Genomic DNA, 20,969 nt, shown 5'->3' on the forward strand with positions numbered 1-20,969 from the left:
TTCCAAATTTTCCCCTTCTTCCCCCCACCCTTTCCCCTAGATGGCAGGTAGTCCAATACATGTTAAATATGTTAAAGTATGTTAAATCCAATATATGCATACATATTTATACAGTCCTCTTGCTGCACAAGTAAAATCAGATCTAGAAAGAAAGAAAAAAACCTGAGAAGGAAAACAAAAATGCAAGCAAACTATAACGGAAAGAGTGGAAATGCTATGTTGTGGTCCATACTCATTTCCCATAATTTCTCTCTGGGTTAGATGATTCTCTTCATCACTGAACAATTGCAACTGGTTTGAATCATCTCATTGTTAAAGAGAGCCATGTCCATCAGAAATGATCTTCGTATAGTCTTATTGAATGGACTGTTTTCTGAGAAACAGAAAAAAGTCCATTATTTCTGAATTGCGGTGTATATGGATCAGAGGATTGGGAAAATAGGAAGGGGTCAGTTTATGAAAGATTTTGAATGTTAAGTAAAAGATTTTGTTTTTGACTCTGGAGGTGAGTGGAAGCTATTGAAAGTTACTGAATAGGTGAGTGACATGTGCCTGCCCTGACCTTAAGGAAGATCACTTTTTTTTTTTTAAATTTTATTTAATAATTACTTTATATTGACAGAATCCATGCCAGGGTAATTTTTTTTTTACAACATTATCCCTTGCACTCATTTTTGTTCTGATTTTTCCCCTCCCTCCCTCCACCTCCTCTCCTAGATGGCAAGCAGTTTTATATATATTAGATATGTTGCAGTATAAAGGAAGATCACTTTTGACAGCTAAGTATAGCTGTAAGGTATGTGGGGAAAGACCTGTGGAAGGCAGATCAACCAGCAGGCTATTGTTGTCATACAAATATGAGGTGATGAGAACCTTTGCTAAGGTGAGGACAGTGTCAAGAGATAAAGAGAAGTATGGAAGAGATGCTACAAGGAAACAACGGGATTTGACAATTGATAGGATATGGGGATATCCAAATAAGGATCCAAATAAAGGGATGAAAATGATACCTACACAGTGAGTGATAATGCCTATGAGCACCTTAAACCCTATAGCCCACACTGACTTTCCTGTAATGCACACTCCCTTCAGAAATACTTTAAATTTCCCTCCATCTTCTAGAGCCTCATTGTGGGATGGGGGTGGCCCATGAGTTCTGGAAGGGCTTATATTGGAAAGGTTTTAAGTAGAAACCTAGAGACAAATTGTCATCAAAGGACCAGCCTAGATGAGTGCAAAGAAGCTTATTACTAGAAGGCAGGCCACCAGGGGGTGATGGGTTGTTTGTTTTTGACAATTATACTAGGGCATAAAAATCGATCTGTGTTGGTGGACAATTACCTAAAATAGTGAAATCATAGGTCTTTGAAGTATTTGTTTTCAGACAGTTGTATTTGGTGTTCACCCTGTATGCAAAATATGAGGTACAAGGCTGAGAGGACAGCTTCCCCTCAGTATGTTTATAATTTAATGAGCAATGAGACATGCACATCTCTAAAGCACATATATTCTGTTAGTGTGAGCTACTAGGATTTGGAACATCAGTGGGAAAATGTCTGTCTGCGCAGACTTAAGGTAACAACAAGATTAAGAGAGTAACTGGGCAGATAAATGTCTTTTTGCCCCCTTGATCAGCTAAACAATTATAAAATGTCACAACTGGAAGGGACATTAAACAATGATGATTAAAGGTCACCCTTGCATATAAGGCTTAATTTGTGTCATTTTCTTTGCTCCCCAACCCTATGAGTCTACGTATGGTTATGTCCCTATTCCTCAGAGAAGGACCTGAGAATGAGAAAGTGGAAGTGACACACAGGATCACTTAGCTAAGCAAGAGACAAATCTGAAACTTAAACCTTGGTCTCCTGATTCCTAATTGGTGCCACTGGGGAATAGATGGACCTCACAATTTCTCACCCCAAAACCTGGCTATCAGCTACTCACCCCAGCTGCTTTGGCAGCCCCATCTGAATACTTGGAGATGGCAGTGATGGATATGGCAAAGTAGATGATGGCAGCTGTGACACATCGAAGGAAGTCCTGGAAGGGAACACAATTGCAGAGAACTGATGAAGTATTCTGAGAAGAAGAAGGCAGCTTCCTTATCTAATCTCATTTCAGGATTGTAGCTACTGACACTGGGAGGCTTAGAAAGATAAAAATAGAATCTGAGCTAGAAGCCAATGATTGGCAGTCAAATGGGCCAAAAGATTCAGTAAGGTGGCTTACTGAAACCTTTCTTGGGAAGACTCTTCTTCCTCCACATTTCACAGAATTAGAGATGAAAGGAACCTTACAAAATATTCTATATCAGAGTTTTGAAGGCCCTTAGGACATGGAATATTAGGAGACCCTTCAGTCCAACTCTCTAATCTGACAGATGTTTTTCGATTTATGACTTGCTTAACTTGGGACTTTTCTTCCCCTACCTCCCATTAAAGATGCCTGTCTCTTCTCAGTTTCCTCAAGGTCTGCTTACTGCTACTGAACTCATATGTACATTTCTGCTTAGGTACTAATGGAGTTGGTTTTTTTTTTCCATCAATTGATAACAGCCAGAACAAATTGCATTGATACAGTGAACTAATTGTTACAAAGACCTTTTAGATACATTTACATTTGATCATATATGTGAAGTACCCAGGGTTACCCTTCCCTTCCTCCTCTCCTCTCCCCCTTCCCCCCCAACCAAAGCTGAAACTTTGGTTCTAAGAATCTTTAAGGATCAATGCATTTAACAACACGGGAGTGGTTTAATGGGAATTTCAGGAACCAACACGGGCCTGTTTGGAGATAAGTGGGTTTATTTTGGGACAGGGAAGTTTTCAAGCTGAGCTCTCTTTGTCTGAGGCAACATCCATTCAGTGATTTAAGGTTTGGTAAGAAGTAAGTTAAAGGTGACCTAATTTTCCTTAAAATATATCAGGGAAGGGAAGACCCTCAGAGTTTCTGGCCAGAACAGAAACAACTGCTATGTACACTTACCCTAAGCCATCAAAACCCAAACAATGAGCCAGTGAGGTTTGGGCTGTGGTCTATAATTGGTCAATCAGTGAAAGCTAAAGTGATTTTGAGTTTAAAGGCATAATCAGGTAGCTCCATTTGAATCCCAATGTGCTTTATCAAAGCCTGGTTTATCAGAGCTATATTTTAAGAGATCATAAATGAAAACTATATGAGACAAAAAAGCTAATTATCCCAATTTTTAAAAAAAATAATAAGTAAATGAAGAAAAAAAAATCTAGTTCCCAAACCTCAAGATACTTTAATAATAAGCCAACCATTTACCTTATGGAAGGAAGAGTGAGTTCGAGTTCATCTAGTTCTCACACAAATGGGCAGGTAGCATGGGTTCTGGTATTGGATTTGGCATTTACTAGTTGGGCAGGTCCTTATCCATATGTCTCAAGATTTATTTATTTTTTTTTGTTCCATATCTATTAAATGGAGTTAACAATACTTATGCCACCTCAGAGAACTTCAGAAATTTAGAGTTGAAAGATATCTTGGTGGCTATCTTGGTTTAAACCTGAAAAAGAAACCCCCACTGTAACATACCAAGTGATCATCCAGCCTTTGCTTGAAAACCACCAGTGATGGAGAATGCACTATTTCCTATGGCAGCCAGTTGTACTTTTAGACACCTTTAATAGCTAGAAAGTTTTTCCTAATATGAAGTGTAAATCTGGCTTTTTGTAACTTCCATCCATAAATCCTGGTTCTGCCCTTGGAACAGAAGAAATTTAATCCCTCCTAAAAGCACTTCAGGTACATGGAGAAAGCTATCATTTAGCCCCTGAATCTTTTCTGTACGCTAAATGCACTCAGTTCCTTTAACTAGGTGTTCTTTATGTGACATATACTCAAGGTCCTCTGCCATCTTAGCCCTCTTTTCGAATCTCTCAAGAACATTGGGAATCTACTGTGCTTTGTAAGCCTAAATGACAGGTTATAGGATTGTAAGTTATTTTCTTACTCAAACCAAGGGGAAAGAAAGCTCTTTTGTGGAGTTAGTAGAAATCTGAGACTAAAATTCAGGTCTCTCAGGCCACTGTGGACTTAGTATCAGAGAAGGAAGAGATGACATATTATGGCTTTGAACCTCCTTCTCCATGAGTCATCAGAATCATAATGACAATTCTCTTTTGCCTTTAGGAGGTAATGCAATGCACTTCAAAATCAAAGGACTTAGATTTGGATCCTGGTCCTGCAAATTATTATCCATGTCCCTCCTCTGGGTCTCAAGTCCCTCATCTAGAAATGAAGGGAGGGCACTTGTAACTTCTAATGTCCCTTTCAGTTCAGATATATTATGGATGGGGAAACTATAGAGAAAATCTGGGTTTTGTCAGTCAAGAAACATTTAGTCAATAGGCATTTAATTAGTACCTATTATGAGCCAGGCACCATGCTAAGCACTGGGGATACAAAGAAGGCAAAAGCGTCTCTGCCCTTGAGAAGCTCAGAACTCAGTGGGCAAGACAACATGCAAACAACTATGTACAAACAAGTTCTATCCAGGACAAATTGGGGTTGGTCAGTAGAGGGAAGACACTAGTAGCAAGGGAACCAGGAAAGCCTTTCTTGTAGAAGGCAGAATTTTAACTGGAACTTGAAAGAAGCCATGAGGTAGAGGTGAAAGGAGTACTACTCCAAGCATGGAGAACAGCCAGAGGAAATGTCCAGAGCAGGAAATGAAGGGTCTTGCTCAAAGTACAGCTAGGAGGCCAGTGTGATTACATTGCAGAGTATGTGGAAAGGAGGAAAGTAGAAAAAGACTGGAAAAGTAGGAGCAAACAGGCTTTGAAGAGTTTTTAATGCCAAATGAAGGATTCCAAATCCTATTTGATTCTGGAAATTGATTCTGGAAGTTGATAAGGTGGAGTGACATGGTCAGACTTGCACTTTGGGAAAATCTTTTTGGCAGCCAAGTATAGGATACCCTGGAGAGACAAATATGAGTCATGCTTGGAAGACAGAATTCATAGGACTTGACAACTGATTGGATATGTTGGGTGTGAGAGAGGGAGGAATCAAGGTTGGGAGCCTGAGGTTCTGGGAGGATGTTGGTATGCTCCACAGTAATAGAAATGCTAAGAAGAAAGAAGATTTTGGGAAGAAAGATTTTAAGTTTTGGATAGGCGATGTTTAAGATTTCAAGACATCCTGTTCAAGATATCTAATAGGCAGATGGAGATTCAAAATCAGAGGTTAGAAGAGGTTAAAGCTGGATAAGTAGATCTGGGAATGATCAGGTTTAGCCCCATCTTTTTCATTAATTCTGTGTTCTTGAGTGAATGAATCATTTAATTTGATTGAACTTCACTTAGACTAGATGAGCCTAACTCACATTGAGAGTCTTTATAACATTTACATACATACATATGTGTATTTTTTACATATACACATATACATATACATATTTATTGACATACACATATTCATATAATATTCATGTCAAAGTTTCTTAAACTGTGAGTTATAACCCCATATAGGGTTGTGTAACTGAATGTGGGAGTCATGAAATTATGATTTGTTATCAGTAAACGTTTGATTTTTATACCTATATACCTGGGGACATGTTACAATTTCTCAAGTGAAAAGGGATTGCAAATAGAAAAAATTTAGAAAGCTCTGATATATATGATTGTTATAAATATATCGTTATATACATACACACACATATTATAGATATATATCAAGATATAACTTTTCTTGAAAACCCTCAAATTCCTTTACATAATTCTTTAATTAGCTTTAATCATTTTAGAACAACAGCGACACTTGGTGGTGAATAAAAGAAATAAGATTCTGAAATTTCTTGACTACTAGGGAAAAAAGATTTATTTTACAGAAACTCAGTCAGCCCATTCTCAGGCTCCTTGGGCTCTGCTCGGGCTCCCCCCAATCATGTGTTCTGTGTTAGATCATTCTGGTGGTTGCTTTTTTTCTTTAATTCACTTTTTTTTTTTTAAAGTGTCCAAACACAGAGGGGGAGATTCTCCAATCGAGATAGAGTCAACAAAAAATGTGTTTGTTTAGTAATTTATGATTATGAAATATTTTGCACCTTATTTGACTCTCAGATAAGTAAATTAGTTTAAATAGCAGCACAAATATAACTATAATCATAATGATTACAATTATAATGTATTCCCTTCGCAATCTAGCTGTAGCTTGCCCTTTTAGCCTTTTCATGCAACATTCCCTTTGACTCACTGTATTCTCACAGTGTTCGACCTGACTCTCCCTTTTCCATATCGTTGCCTTTGCACACCTTATCAGTCAAACATTTCCCTCTCATCTCTGCCTCCTAGAAAGCCCAAGTTTCCTTCTGAGGGCACCTGATATGAGTGCCCTCATGCTATCATTTCCATGAGGTCTTTTCTACTTATTCCAGCTTTTAGTGGACTGACTCTGAAAAGTTTTCTGCCCTTAGCAAAGGATTATTCCTGAGTGTGAAGCTCATTATCTTTGTGCTCCAGCATTTGGGTATCATTGCAAGTGTTAGATTCCCTATAATTCAGAGTATTGAAAATCTCTGTGTTACTGAGCTCTGCTTCTCCTATCCCTGTTACCCTCGATTTATTTTTGTGTATACTTAGCTATATAGGTACATGTTGCCTCCCTTTGCTGGATTGCAAATCCCAGATGACAGGAATGATTTTACTTTTGTTTCTATCCTCAGCACCAAGCACAATGGCTGGCACATAAAAAGCTTAAGACAATGCTTGTTATAATTGATTTGGTGCTTTCTTTAAAACTCTGTTAAGTAAATGGTGTCAGTATTGCACTAGTGAATTCAGCAGAAAAAGCTTTGGATGATGCAGAGCCTAGATAAGAAATGATCCTTGTCCTTAGGCTGCATATAGTCCAATAAGATCATGGAGAGGGATCACCCCATGGACTGGTCATTTCTATGCTGCCAAACTTCCAGGAATATCTCCTTGTGTTGATGGAATCAGCTAGTTAGACGCTCAATATGTCAGTGGGCACTCCCTTGCCCCAATCCTCCATTCTTTTGGGGAATGAATAAAGCCCCCAATTCCACTTTTTCACTCTCATCAAACTGGGCCCATTCCATTTGAGCAAGATCACACATGTAGCGTCCTAAGAAGCTGCATATTATAATCAATACACCAACAAGCATTTATTAAATACTTAACATATGCTAGATAATGCAAAAACAGACTCTGCCCTCAAGGAGCTTACGTTTTAGTTGGAAAAGATAAATAACTAGGTTCATTAAAATATATATACAGGATAGATGGAAAGTAGCCTCAGATGGGGAGGCACTACTCCACAGTGAGTGGAGGAACTCAGTGAGTGAGGCAGGGGAACCAGGGAAGGCTTCCTGTAGAAGGTGGGATCTGATGCTACTCTTGAAGTTAAGAGGCAGAGTTAAGGGGAAAGAACATTATGCATGGGGGAGGGCAATGTCAGAGTACTAAGTTTAGAGTGAAAAGACCTGAGTTTGGATTCTAACTCTTCTACTTTTATGGCCTTTGGAAAGTTACCTCACTGAGCCTCAATTTCCAATCTTGTAAGTTCCCTTCCAGCTCTTATCTTTCAGCAATCCAAGGTCCCCTAAAACAAACCTCCCTCCCCGCTCACCCTGACTCCACTGCTTGCTTACCGAGAGAGGCCAACAGATCCCTGGGAACTTCTCGTTGATCTTCATGAAGTAGCTGAAGAAGAAGCAGAGGGCCAGTAGGAATTTCAGGAGGGGCACAGTCAGGAAGGACGCTGCCGTGGACGCGATGTAGCAGATAAAGATGATGAAAGAGAGGACCTGCCAGGGAGATGAGTCTCAGCTGCCTCTGAGGATGACCCTGAATTTGCTTCTCTATCCCTAGCCTTAGGTATCCCACACCGTTCTCCTCCCATTGGTGCTTCCTTCCCTCTGCCCACTGGCTGAAGTGAGAAAGGGCAAAAAATAACCAATGTGATGGGGCTGTAACAGTTACAGGGTTCTGCTATAATTGCATCAAATTGTACTTGAATCTATTTTTCCTTTCACATTGTTTTCCTTCATAGATCCCAAGAAACTCTTGATGAAGTGTTTGTCTTTCATCTAAAATTTTTAATTTTTAATAACCTCTTAACCTTGTTAAATGATCAAATTGCCTCCCCCAAAGTACTTGTGCCCCAGAAGATCAATCAATTAATAAACATATATTAAGCACTACTATGTGCCAGGTACTCTGCTAAGCACTGGGGATAAAGTCTCTGCCCTGAAGGAGCTTACAATCTATAAAAACAGCAAAGGGAAGGGACCCTCAATTGGAAACACTCCTCTAGGGTTCTACTTCATGCTTATCAGTCTGTTGAAGATGACAAAAATTGGGAAAATGACAAATGTTGCAGGATCTGTAGGAAAACAGGCCCATAAATGTATTGCTGGTAGAGCTGGTAGAGTTGGTCCAGCCATTCTGGAGAGCAATTTGGAACTATGACCAAAAAATTTCTAAACTGCAAATGTCACATTGACCCAGCGATAATTACACTACTAAGCTTATACTCCAAACAGCTGTGTTTGTACAGTTTGTACAGGTTTTTTTTTTTTTTTTTTTTTTTTTGGCAAAAAATTGGAAATGGATGGGGACTCCATCAATTGCAGAATGGTTAAACAAATTATGGTATTTGAATGTAATGAAATATTGTTGTGATGTATGAAATGATGTAAGTTTCAGAGAAACCTGGGAAGTCTTTTATGAACTGGATGTAAAGAGAGCAGAGCCAGGAGAATAATTTATATAATAATATAACATTGTGAAAATGGCCAACTTTGAAAGCTTTAAGAATTCTGATCGACACAGTGACTAGCTGTGATTCCAAAAAACTAGTAATGACACATTCTATCCAATTCTTGGAAGTGATAGACTAAAAGTGCAAAATGAGGCACATTTTTGGACAAGACCAGATGGGGAATTTGTTTTGCTTGACCACGCATATTTGTCATGAGGAGTGAAGTGACATGCCAGAGTCACCCAGTGAATTCATGCCAAACTTGAGGCTAGAATCTAGACTAGACCACAGTGCCAGAGCTAAGGTTAGGATTTAAACCAGACTATAGTGCCAAAGCTATAGCTAGAAGCTAGCCCTCTTGACACTTAGTCTAGTGCATTCCCTTTGATTACCGGGAAACTACTCCTAGGATTTAATTAATGTTATTGCTGATGGTTGAATTAGTCTGGGTTCTTTTCTAAATGGTTAGAGGCTTAAAAATTAATGAAGGTCAATGGGAATGTCTCTGAACCAAGACCAATACAGGATATCCCATATTTACACAGCACTTCAGAGTTTCCACTTTTTCCAGAGCTATAATATAATGGAGGAAAAAGAAAGAGGAAGAAATCATATGATCAAATATAGCATCTTATATTTAGAAACCAAACAATATCATCAGGAAGAGCCATTAGAAGGGACTTATTAGAGCTGGAAAATATTTTAGAATAGCATTTCTCAATTTTTTTGATATCTAGATCCCTTTATAGTTTTAAAGATTATTGAGGACTCCAAAGAGCTTTTGTGTGGATAATATCTATCAATATTTAGTGTATTAGAAATTAAAACTGATATACTTTAAAAGCATTTAAAAATAATGAACCCATTAGTTAATATATTTTTATGAAAAAAAATGTTTTCCAAAACAGAAAAAAAAGACTGGCATTATTTCTAGTTTATTATTAAACATTTATTAAGCACCTACTATGTGTCTCAAACCTGGTGCTAAGTTCCCTGGATACAAAGAAAGATGAAAGACTATTTTACTCTCAAGGAGCGCCAAGCTTAAAGGGGGATCAGGGGGAACAACATGCAAATAATTGTGTACAAAGTATATAAAAGTTTAATAATAGTCAACAGAGAGAAGGTACTAGAATAAACAACATGGCCAATGTGGTAATTTGCTTTGACTATATTTGTTATGAGGGTTTTGCTAATTTTTTTTTTCAGTTGGGGTCAAAGTAGGAAAATAGAAAAACAAATGTTTGCTAATTGAAAAAGGTGTAAGAATGGAAAAGGAGGTGCCCAGATGTTGAAGGACTTTGAATGCCAAATAGAAGACTTTTTATTTGACCCTGAAGGTGAAAGGGGGCCACGGGAATTTATTGAATAGGAGTGGGATAACATAGTTAGACTTGTGCTTGAGGAAGTTCACTTGGAAAGCTGAGGTCAAGACAGACTGGAGTGGGTAGAGAAATGGCAGAAGACACCAATCAATGACTACTGCAATTGTTCAAATATGAGGTGGAGACTCTGCAAAGTCACATATTTTTTGCAAATCTCTTTAATGTTTGGCTTAAAAAAAAGCTACATTCTCATATTTGCTTCTGTATTCATTCTCTTGTCATTTGTGGCTTTGATCGAAGTATATAAAGAAGATAGTGCCTTATCATATAACTACAAAAGGGAGGACTACTGTATTTTAATAGACAAATTACATGTTAGTATTATTGTAAATAATAACATTTATAGCTTTCATTTATATAATGTCAAATATGTGCCAGGTACTATGCTAAGCACTTTACAATTATTATCTCATCTGATCTTCACCACCCTGGGAGGTAGGTACTATTATTATTCCTCTTTGACAGATGAACAGACTGAGGCAGACAGAAGTCAAATAACATGTCCATGTTCACACAACTAATAAGTATCTTAGGTGAGATCTGAATTCAGGTTTAGCAATCAATCTCTGCATCTCCTAGCCACTATACAAATAGCTTTGATTTGAAGACTCTCGTTCTAGGGACGATGCTTTGAGAACCTGATCTAGAACATAGAATGTAGAAATAACATTACAACCAAGAGGCCCATCAAGAGCAAATAATTTAACCAGATGACAAATTAGGCATTGGGAGTGAAAGCAAAGACCACTTTTACTTTTATAGTGTCTCAGTAGCATCTCTACATAGTAGATGCAGAAGCAGTTAGGTGTGGGGGTTGGGGAGCTGGTGGAGGTGAAGAGTGCAAACCTGAGTTCAAATACTGCCTATGAGACTCTAGGCAAACCATTTAAAACTTCTCAAAAGGCTCAGTTTCCTCAACTGTATAATGGGGATAATAATAGCACCTACCACACAGGATTATTGTGAGAATCAAACAAGATATTTTTAAAGTGTTACGCAAATACTAAAGCACTATGTAAATGATAGCTATTATTATACAGAACTGCTTGCTGAATATAGATAAATTAATATGTGCAAATTCTTTGCTTCATGTATACGCAAGTATATTTATATATACAAATACATACATATCCACATATATGCCTATTTTTATGTATGTGACTTTCTTGGTAATTTCTCCCTTTTGAGGATAAGCACCAGTCCTCAATTTACTTCCTTTGGTGTTTAGTAAACCCAATGTAGAGCAATAATTTAATTTTCTTATATGACTCCAAAGCTTCCATTCTCTTAAAGGCAGCTGAACACATTTCCTCAGCCTCAGTTTCCCCCTATGTAAAATTACATTTGTACTACCTCCCTCACCGGGCAATTGGTACCATAAGACAAGAAAATGTCTGTAAGTCTTGAATGTGTAAAAACATAACAAATAATTGTGTTACAGTGCTCCCTAGTGATTTCACAAATGTGATTCTTCCTTCAACTTCCTCTGACACAGCAAATATTGGTCTCTGTAGTTGTGTCATCTCTGGAGTGAGCAGTGGAAGGTGTTAAAATATAGGAACTGTATGTGCTTGGACAAGTACATTTCTTTCCTCTGAGTGACCCCCTTCAGACTCATCAGAGTCATAGGATTTAGGTCCATAAAGGACCTGAGAGATCATCTGAGTTTTACAGAAGAGGAACTGAGGTCAGAGAAGGGAAGCTTGTCCAGTCATAGCAGGAGTAACTACCAAGAATCTGACCCTTAAGACTTCCAGCAATACTTTTTCCTCTTCACTGCAAACTCTGCCTGCTATCCATGAGCCATATGGCTCAGGAGTTGCATCCTCCTGCTGGGAGAGACAGCAGCAAAGAATGTCCCAGTCCAAGTCCTTCCTTTTCTGCCCAGGAGTCTTCCATTCTTTAGCCCTTCCCAGAACTGTTCAATGCATGTTGTCATGAAGAAAGCATCTTATTAATCTTCAAGTGCTTTGGAAATGAGTTATTTATTCTTTATGTATTTTGGGTGTGATTCCTGGAAGGCAGGAATTACATACATATCCCTTTGCCTGCCCATCTTTGCTACTGTCCCCTCCCTTGTTGTGGAATGACCCATGACACTTTCTGAAAGTTTGTCTCAACTGGAGGAGGAGGAAGAGGGGAACAACAGCTGACTCAGCTCCTGCATGAAGGGGATCTGGACTTCACAGCTCCAGGGACATCAGGGTTTTCCAGAGCACAGAGTGTGGAAAGTGTGTTGCCAAGGAAAGAGCACCATCACAAAAACCCATGAGGAGAGAATAGGGATGATCATTAGTGTCAAAAAAGGCCTGGACTTAGAAAAGATCCCTGGTGACTTGGGAGAAATCAGTTTCCCATTGAGCAGAAAGATGAAAGCCAGACTGGAAGTGGGTGAAAAGTGAGAAAGTTGAGTCAGTGTTTGTACATAGCTTTTTTGGAGAGTTTGATTTGAAAAGAAGGAAATATAGGGATGATATACTGAGGAAATTTTTGCATCAAGGTTTTTGATATATGAGAATAATCAGGCACATTTGTAGGTAGCAAGGAAGGAGTCAGGGACTAAAGATTTTAAATCCTAGCACTGGTATTTCCTTCATGGGTGACCCTGAACAAGATACTTCCCCTTTCTTAATTTCCTCTGAAAAATGACAGGGTTGAATCAGGGAATATACTTTCTAGCACTAGATACTGTGAACCTTATCTCCTCTGGCTAAGAGAGTCTATAAATTTGTATATAATATATTTTATTACATTTGCTATGTTATAGTAAAATAATTTTAATAATATAATATATTCTATTATATATAATATGTAGTATATTTTTATTTATTTAGCACATTATAACAATAGTTTGTAATATATTATATTATTATATATTTATTCCATTATATATCATAATACATAACATTGATATATTATAGATAAATGTTATATGATATGTGATTATATTACATATAATCTATAAGCTTTACATATAGCCTATAAGACTATATTATATATAGTCTATAATCAGTCTATAAGGACTATTTAGCCTATGCATTATTCCTAGTGTGTATTTCCATAATGGTAGGACATGATGTGGATCCAGGTACTACATCAGTTACTGGCGCAGATCCTAGAGTGAGTTTTCTGCCTTTTGTCTGTCTAGTCAACAGTGAGAGGGTAGAGAAAGAAGCCTCCCAGTGACACTAGAGATGTGGCTCTATTACTTTCTGTGTGATCTGATTCTGTTTTCTCATATGTAAAATGGGAAGAGAGAAGGGGAATTTGGATTGAAATCTCTTCTAGTTAGGTGTAGAAAATAGAGTATTTGTAGTCTGAAAGATCTGAGTTTTAAAACTGTCTCAGACTAATCACTGGCTGTAGAATCTTGGGTAAGTCATTTACCCTCTTCCTGTCAAATAGGGATAATGATACTGCCAAGCTGTTACAAGGATCAAATGAGATAATGACTGTAAAGCATTTTGCCAAGTTAAATAGCTACTTAAAGGCTAATGTTATTATGGCTGTCATAGAATGATCCTACAAGTCAGCCACATGGGCCTCTTCTTGCCTGATCTAGTCAGAGGGTGCTAGAAGGATCTTAGAGACAACCAGTCCAGTCCTTATTTCAGAACCCAGAGGCCCAGAGGGAGAAGCCTGTGGTCAGCTAGCTAGCTAGCAAAACTAGGATTACAGCTCCTGATTTCTAGGTATGACTCGTTGGATTTCCCTTCTAGCTGGGAGTTAGGCCTGCCCATCCTTAGATGGGAAGTAAGTTTCTTGGGCAGTGCCAGGACTAAGTCATATTCAAACTATCTGGTTACCTGGCGAGAGTCTGGACACCAGAAAAAGAAAACACTGCGTGATTAGAGGGAAACTTTCACCTTTCCCTGCTTACTCCTCTGTGAAATGAGGACTTGGAGATTATTTTAATTTTTTTTGAGGCCTAAGATTCTATGTTCCAATATTCTTTTTTTTTATTATAGCTTTTTATTTACAAGATATATGCATGGGTAATTTTTCAGCATTGACAATTGCAAAACCTTTTGTTCCAACTTTTCTCCTCCTTCCCCCCACTGCTTCTCCCCCATATGGCAGATAGATCAGTACATGTTAAATATGTTAAAGTATATGTTAAAATACAATATATGTATACATATACATACAGTTATTTTGCTGCACAAGAAGAATCGGACTTTGAAATAAGGTACAATTAACCTGTGAAGGAAATCAAAAATGCAGGTGGACAAAAACAGAGGGATTGGAAATGCTATGGAGTGGTTCACACTCATTTCCCAGAGTTCTTTCGCTGGGTGTAGCTGGTTCTATGTTCCAATATTTTAAAAACAACACGAAACCAGAGCAGCTAGGTGGCGCAGTGGATAGAGAATTAGCCCTGAAGTCAGGAGGACCTGAGTTGAAATGTGGCCTCAGACACTTAACACTGCCTAGCTGTGTGACCTTGGCCAAGTCACTTAATCCAAATCGTGTCAATATCAACAAAACCAAAACTGAAACCAAAAAACAAAAAACAAAACCAACCAACCAACCAAAAAACACAAAATCTTCCTGTCCCCAATCCCCATGATAAATGACATTTCCCATTGGGTTTAGTGATAGCATCTCTTCTGACTAGTAACAGAGAGGCTCTCCTCATACCTGTCGGGAATAAACTCCCACTTGCATCCCATTTCCCCCTGCTCCCCAGCTGGAAGCACATACTTGTGTCTCATACTTAATAAATGTGATGGATTGATTTGCTGGCCCTCCTCCCCCAGGAAAAGTGAGTTAAGGAATGGCTGCCTGGTATCTTCTGCTCATTTAGAAAAACTAAAAGAAGATGTGCAGTCTTCTATAGGGGACAATGATATCAGAGGAACAGAAAGACTTTAGAAGTCATCCCAGCCCAGCCCCCACATTTGAACCCTCAATAACCTCAATCCTTTGCTCCAGGCTCAAGTCTTCTGACTCCTAACCAAATACTGTTAAAGAGCTTGGAACCCTTCTGTTCCAGAGATGATATGTCAAATGACGGTGACTTTGCCAGAAGAACTTAATAAGGAAGTCTAGGAGTTGGGAAGGAGACTTTGGGACAATAATTTTTAAAAAGTTAGCATTGTAAAAAAGTTAGCTTGTAAAAAGCTTGCAAAGTCTTTTACATATGTGATCTCATTCCATTCTTATAACAATTCTGGGAACTAGGAACTGTGATTATCCCCATTTTACAGACTGAGGTTGTGATTTCCCCAGGATCACAACTAGTAAGGGTTTGAGGCTGAATTTGAACTCGGCTCATCCTAAATCCAAGTTCAATATTCTATCCATTGCCCGACTCAGCAATTTTCTCCCTGGATCTGTGTTACCAGTTGGAGGAGGCTGACGTTTGGGAGCAGTTGGTAAGAGGCTGGGGAAGGGGGAAGGGCAGATCACCTGCTTCTCTACACTTCTGACACAAGCAACAGGATGTGTGTCAGCAGCATCTGAAGCTCGAGGTATCAACCTTTCTCTCACATCCTCTTCTTTACAGCTGCATGGGGGAGGACCGCTGGGAGCCTGGGCAGCAGGATAGGGAGAAGCTTATAGGAAGAAATGTTCAGACACTTTCACTGCTGCTCTGAAGCTCCACATGGCTTCTGTTGTCATTCTTTTTATATTTATTTCAACTAAATTTTATTTTTTTAGTGACCAAAATCAGCCTCCTCTCTCCTTTCCTTTTCTTTCAAATGAAAAAGAAAAAAGGAAACCTCTGTTACAAATATATGGAGTCGAGCAAAACAAATTCCTGCACTAGCTATATCCAGAAAACTCCATCTGTACATTGTGTTCATGATCTCTCTATCAGGAGTCATCATATCTTATAGTTGTTAGTCTTTACAATAATAGTATGGCCATTGTAGACATTGTTCTGGTTTCACTTCTTTCATTCTGTATTGGTTCATCCAAGTCTTCCAAGTATTTCTGAAAGAATCTCCCCCATCATTTCTTAGAATACAAACAGTACTCTGTCGTTCATATGACATTCATATGTTGTTCATATCAACATCATATGTTGATGGGCAGTTTACAATTCTTTGCCAAAGTAAACAGAGTTGCCATGGGTATTTATATAGGGAAATACTTGGATAGTTGGACAGACAGACAGACAGATAGATAGATGAGTCTCTTTCTTTGATCTCTTTGAGGTAGAAAACCAGTACAGGTATTGCTGTCTCAAAGGGTATTTCACAATTTATTAACTGGGTAAGCATACTTCCAAATTGCTTTTCTGAAAGGCTGGACCACTTCACAGATCCATTTAAGTGAATTCATGTGCCTGTTTTCTCACAATATGTCCAGCTTTTGTCATTCCAATCTATATCAGCTTGATACCACCCCTTTCCAAGGCCCAATCCTTTCTGTCCAGTGATCTTTAGTAGGATTGGTTCATGGTATCCTCATTCCTCCTAGCCAGGTCAGGATGGACTGAAAGTCCCAGAAGTAATGGTGATACAGGACACTGATCTTATAGTCAGAAGACCTGAGTATGAATCCTAGTTCCAACACATTCCATTGGTAATCAATCCTCAACACATTGCCAAAATTCTCTGAACCTCAATTTCCTTATCTGTAATATGAGAACAATAATGACATTCTCTATCCTATAGGACTGATGCTAGAAGAGTGCTTTGTAAACTTTAACTTATATGAAAGATCCTTCCCTCCACCAGGCTAGGCGACTATAAAACAGCTATGATTTAGTCGGTAAATTTTTGGGAATTATGCACAACATATTTAACTGATTTGCCTGAGGCCATATGATAAATATCACAGATGAGCTTTGAAGCTAGGTCTTCCTAAATTCAAGCTATCCATTACAATATACTACCTCTCTCTATGTAAGTCTATAATAATCTCAAATAGAAATAATGTTGATTTGTCTTACAATAATCTGTGGACAGTTTTATTGTCTCCACTTAGACCTGAAAGTGTGGTCTAGTAAAAACTGGTACTGATCTTAGAGACAAATGACCTTACTATTTGTAAGGTCATTTACTAGTCAAATACTTACTAGCTATAAGATGCGTGGCAAGTCATTAAACTTATCTAAGCATCAGTTTACTCTTTTGTAAAAAGAAGTAAATAATACTTGCAACTCCCTATTTCCCTCTTAGAGTTATAATGAAGAAAAAACTTCTTCAACTTTAAAGCATTAATGGTAGAAAAAATCAAGTTATTAAATGAAAAGTGAGTTATTATTAGTGGTGGTAATGTCTAACGTAATATGGCCTTATCTATGCTTTAATAATTGAAGGATCTAGGTTTTATCACTGAGAGTGTGCATTACTTAATACTAACATTTATCTGGTGCAAAGACAATGCATTTTACATATTATTATCACATATTGTCTACTATCTGATTCTGTGGGAAGAGGAGCAGGGAAAGAGAGAGAGAGGAAGATCTTGAGCAGAATACGAAGATATCATATAATGAACTTGGAGAGGTTCGTACTAGGCAGTTAGAGAGTATGGTGGATAGATTACTGAACCTGGAGTCAGGAAGATATGATCCTGGGCAAGTCACTTCTGCTTGCCTCAGTTTCCTCATCTATAAAATGGGCATAATCATAGAGTAACAATCCAGGGTTGTTATGAGGATCAGGTGAAATAATATTTGTAAAGCATTTTCCGAGCCTTGAAATACAGGTTAGTTTTATCATTATTACTATTTTAGTTTGAAAATTGAATTTGGAGAAAAGAAATTTGATAAAATTTGTGATTAAATTGAAGGTAATTTGAAGAACAATTTCTAGGCCTAGATTTTCTAGGCCTAGGAAATGATTTTGATTCTCCCTCTGGTTTGTAAGAGAAGCAGGATCAAGAGGAATGAGCAGTCCATAAAAAGATTGTAGACAATTAGGCAATCTGGCAATAATTTTCACTTAATCAATGTTTATTGACTGACTGAAAAATTAAAGTAGATAAGCAGATTGATGGAGTAGACTGAATGAAGAGGATCTGAGATGGGTGGAAGACTCAAGAGGAAGTGGATGTGACAGCTGTGGCTGGCTCCTGTGATGGAGACAAGGAAAGGAATTTGAATAATGTCAGGTTCTCCTATAATGATCATGGACCATAATGAGTTTTCGCCAGAGGCTGAATGTCATGGTGTAAACAAGCGCTCACAAGTTCTTTCAAGAAACCAGGCTGAAAATCTCAACCAAAGAAATGTAAGGGAATCTATGCAGTGACTTCTCTGGAGATGCTGGGGTTTGCATCTTTTCCAACAACAACAACAACAACAATGTTGTCTTCCAAAAGCCATTATCTATGTGGCAGGTGTTTCCCTGGAGGAGAAGGGAAAGGGACTTAACACCACTCTCCACTCTAGGTTGTTTCTGCAATGGAGGATTTCTACAGGTAACAGAAGCAAGGCTTCATTGGGGGGTGGAGAAGTGATCTAATGTGGAGAAGGGGAGAAAACCCTTTCTAGAATGATGGGGGATGGAAAAAGAGGAGGAAAAGGACATTTGTATAACTAGAACTGAAATAGATTTGAGGCTTTTCTTAAAGAGGATACAATGGATGTTCTCAGAAGTAAGAAGCCACATGCCCTCCTAGGAATGTTGGAGGAGTCTTGGGAACTGTTGGTAAGTGATCATCCAGTTAGAAACACAGGAAGAAGGAAGGAGGAGTCGTCGTCATTGGTGATTCTCTGATCAGGGATACTGAGGAGGCTATTTGTTGTCCTAATAACAGATCTTTTTTCTTCCTAGGGTACAACCTAGCCAAGACATAACACAGAACCTTCCAAGATGACAACTCTCCCTTTCTGGTGATTTACATGGCACTTCCAGAAGGAAAATGAAAAAGTTTTCCCAATGATGATTAAGCTTTGGGCAAGACAAGAGGGGCACAGTTTATGTTTTCCTTACTGTTGCCCACTGAGGGAAAGGGATGCAGGAGAGAAAAATCAGTTTGGGAAAAGCACAGCTGGTTAAAAAAGTGGCATCTGAAAATGGGTTTGACAAATTCCCAGCCAGAGATGGAGTATACTCAAACAAAGGCTGCTTCAAATGCATTTGCCAGGTATCTTGCAAATCTAATCAAAATAACTTTAAAGTAATAAGGGGGAAGAGGGAACAAGCATTTATTAATGTTATGTGCCAGAACTGCTTATGGGCATCCCAAAAGTTAGCTACTATAGATAGTAACCACAAAAAAGTAAGAAGAATAAATAGCTGAAACTTGAGAAATTCATAGGAAACAAGAAAACAGTCACTAGTATCTATCTATCTGTCTGTCTGTCTATCTATCTAGATAAATATAGGTAGATAGATACTAGTGGCTACTTTCTTGTTATGTATGAACTTTCAGCATTTATATATAGATATTTAATATTAAATAAAATAAAAACTTTATTTTTATAAATAAAAAACAAATCAGAATAGTTAATTACTTCTTGACTTGCCTTAGTGATCATTTTATTCTTTCAAAGGTAAAGGAACTAACAAGAGGAAATTCAATTTCCTCTCCCTCCTCACTTCTGCCTTCTGGCTTCCTTCAAGAGTTAGCTCAAAAAAAAAAAGAAAGAGCTCAAATCCCAGCACCTGCAGGAGGCCTTTCCTGTCTCCTGTCACCTCCTGTCTCCTCCTCCTCTTCCTCTTCACCCTGCTAGTGTCTTTCTTTTAAATTACTTTCCATTTACAGCATACTTATCATGTAAGTACAATTATTTGTTGTGTCCCCCATTAGAATGTGAGCTCCTTGAGGAACTGTGTTTTTGCTTTTCTTTGCATAATTCCTGACACATAATAAGTACTGTCAGTTGAGTGACTGACCAACAATTCTGGATCTAATTCTAACTAACGGAGAGGAAATGATTTTAGGGGTATAAATGATGGGACTTTGGAGGAAGCTGACCACTCATCTGAGAGTTTGTGATAGAGAAGTTGAGGAAATCTGGGCATAGCTGACATGCCCCCTAGATTTTGGCAAACAAGATTTCTAAAGGTTCAGAGGGAGGATAACTAGGATCCTGTGCTTCAGTGTACATCTAAATGTTTCAGGAAACATCAGCCCGAAGGCAATGAGAATGATATTCTGAAGAAGGGAAACTTACAATGAGAAGGAAAAATAAGATTTATCTGAAGAGATTGATATAAATAAACTCACCAACCAACCTAGATATTAAAAAAAGAAAATGGAAGCAAAGTCTGGTAATAAAATGAATGTAAGAGTGTGACATGGTCCTGTAAAGGTCCTGTGAGGGTTGCTAAAGCTCAGAATGAACTGAGGCTGGTGGTGAGAGAATCTAAGTACATTGCCAGCGTCACCAAGAATCTCTTAATTGCCAAATTTAATGGCACTTTTCCAATTCTCATTTTTCTTGATCTCACAGTTGTCTCTCTGTCAATCACTCCTCTCCTCTTGGGCCTTTTCTTATCTTTCTGATTTCTCCTTTTCAGCCTCCTTAGCCAAATCATAATGTACTATTTTGGTTGCCTTCTCTCTATACATTCTCCCTCCAGATAACTCTAGTCCTGGGAATGGGTTCAGTTAGTATTTCTATGCATATGACTACCAGATCAATGTATACAAACTCCAGTTGCGGTCTGACATTTTGAATTGGATGTCCCCTAGACATCTCCAACTCAACGTGTCTAAAACAACTCATGATCCTTCCCCCCAAATCCACTCCTCTTCCAAACTTCCCTGTTATTATTGAGAGTGCCATAATTCATCAAGTCACACAAGATCTTTGGGTCATTTTTGATTCCTTTCACCTCCATATATACAATCTCTCCACCGACATCTTTTGGATATGCTCCCTTTCCTTTCACCCATACAGTCACCACACTAATAAGTTTTGCC

At 38.3% G+C, this 20,969-nt stretch overlaps 1 protein-coding gene across 1 annotated transcript in view; it reads right to left on the reverse strand.

Moving 5' to 3' along the window:
* CMTM3 (CKLF like MARVEL transmembrane domain containing 3) overlaps nt 1-20,969 on the reverse strand; it is a 35,379-nt gene that overhangs the window by 4,428 nt on the left and 9,982 nt on the right. Inside the window, exons 2-3 of the mRNA XM_051975078.1 lie at nt 7,640-7,795; nt 1,948-2,043 (exon numbers count right to left, since the gene is read on the reverse strand). Coding sequence (XP_051831038.1) covers nt 1,948-2,043; nt 7,640-7,795 — 252 coding nt within the window. The remainder of the gene's footprint in view (nt 1-1,947; nt 2,044-7,639; nt 7,796-20,969) is intronic.

This window comes from Antechinus flavipes, chromosome 2, assembly GCF_016432865.1.
Source record: "Antechinus flavipes isolate AdamAnt ecotype Samford, QLD, Australia chromosome 2, AdamAnt_v2, whole genome shotgun sequence".
NCBI classification, from domain to species: domain Eukaryota; kingdom Metazoa; phylum Chordata; class Mammalia; order Dasyuromorphia; family Dasyuridae; genus Antechinus; species Antechinus flavipes.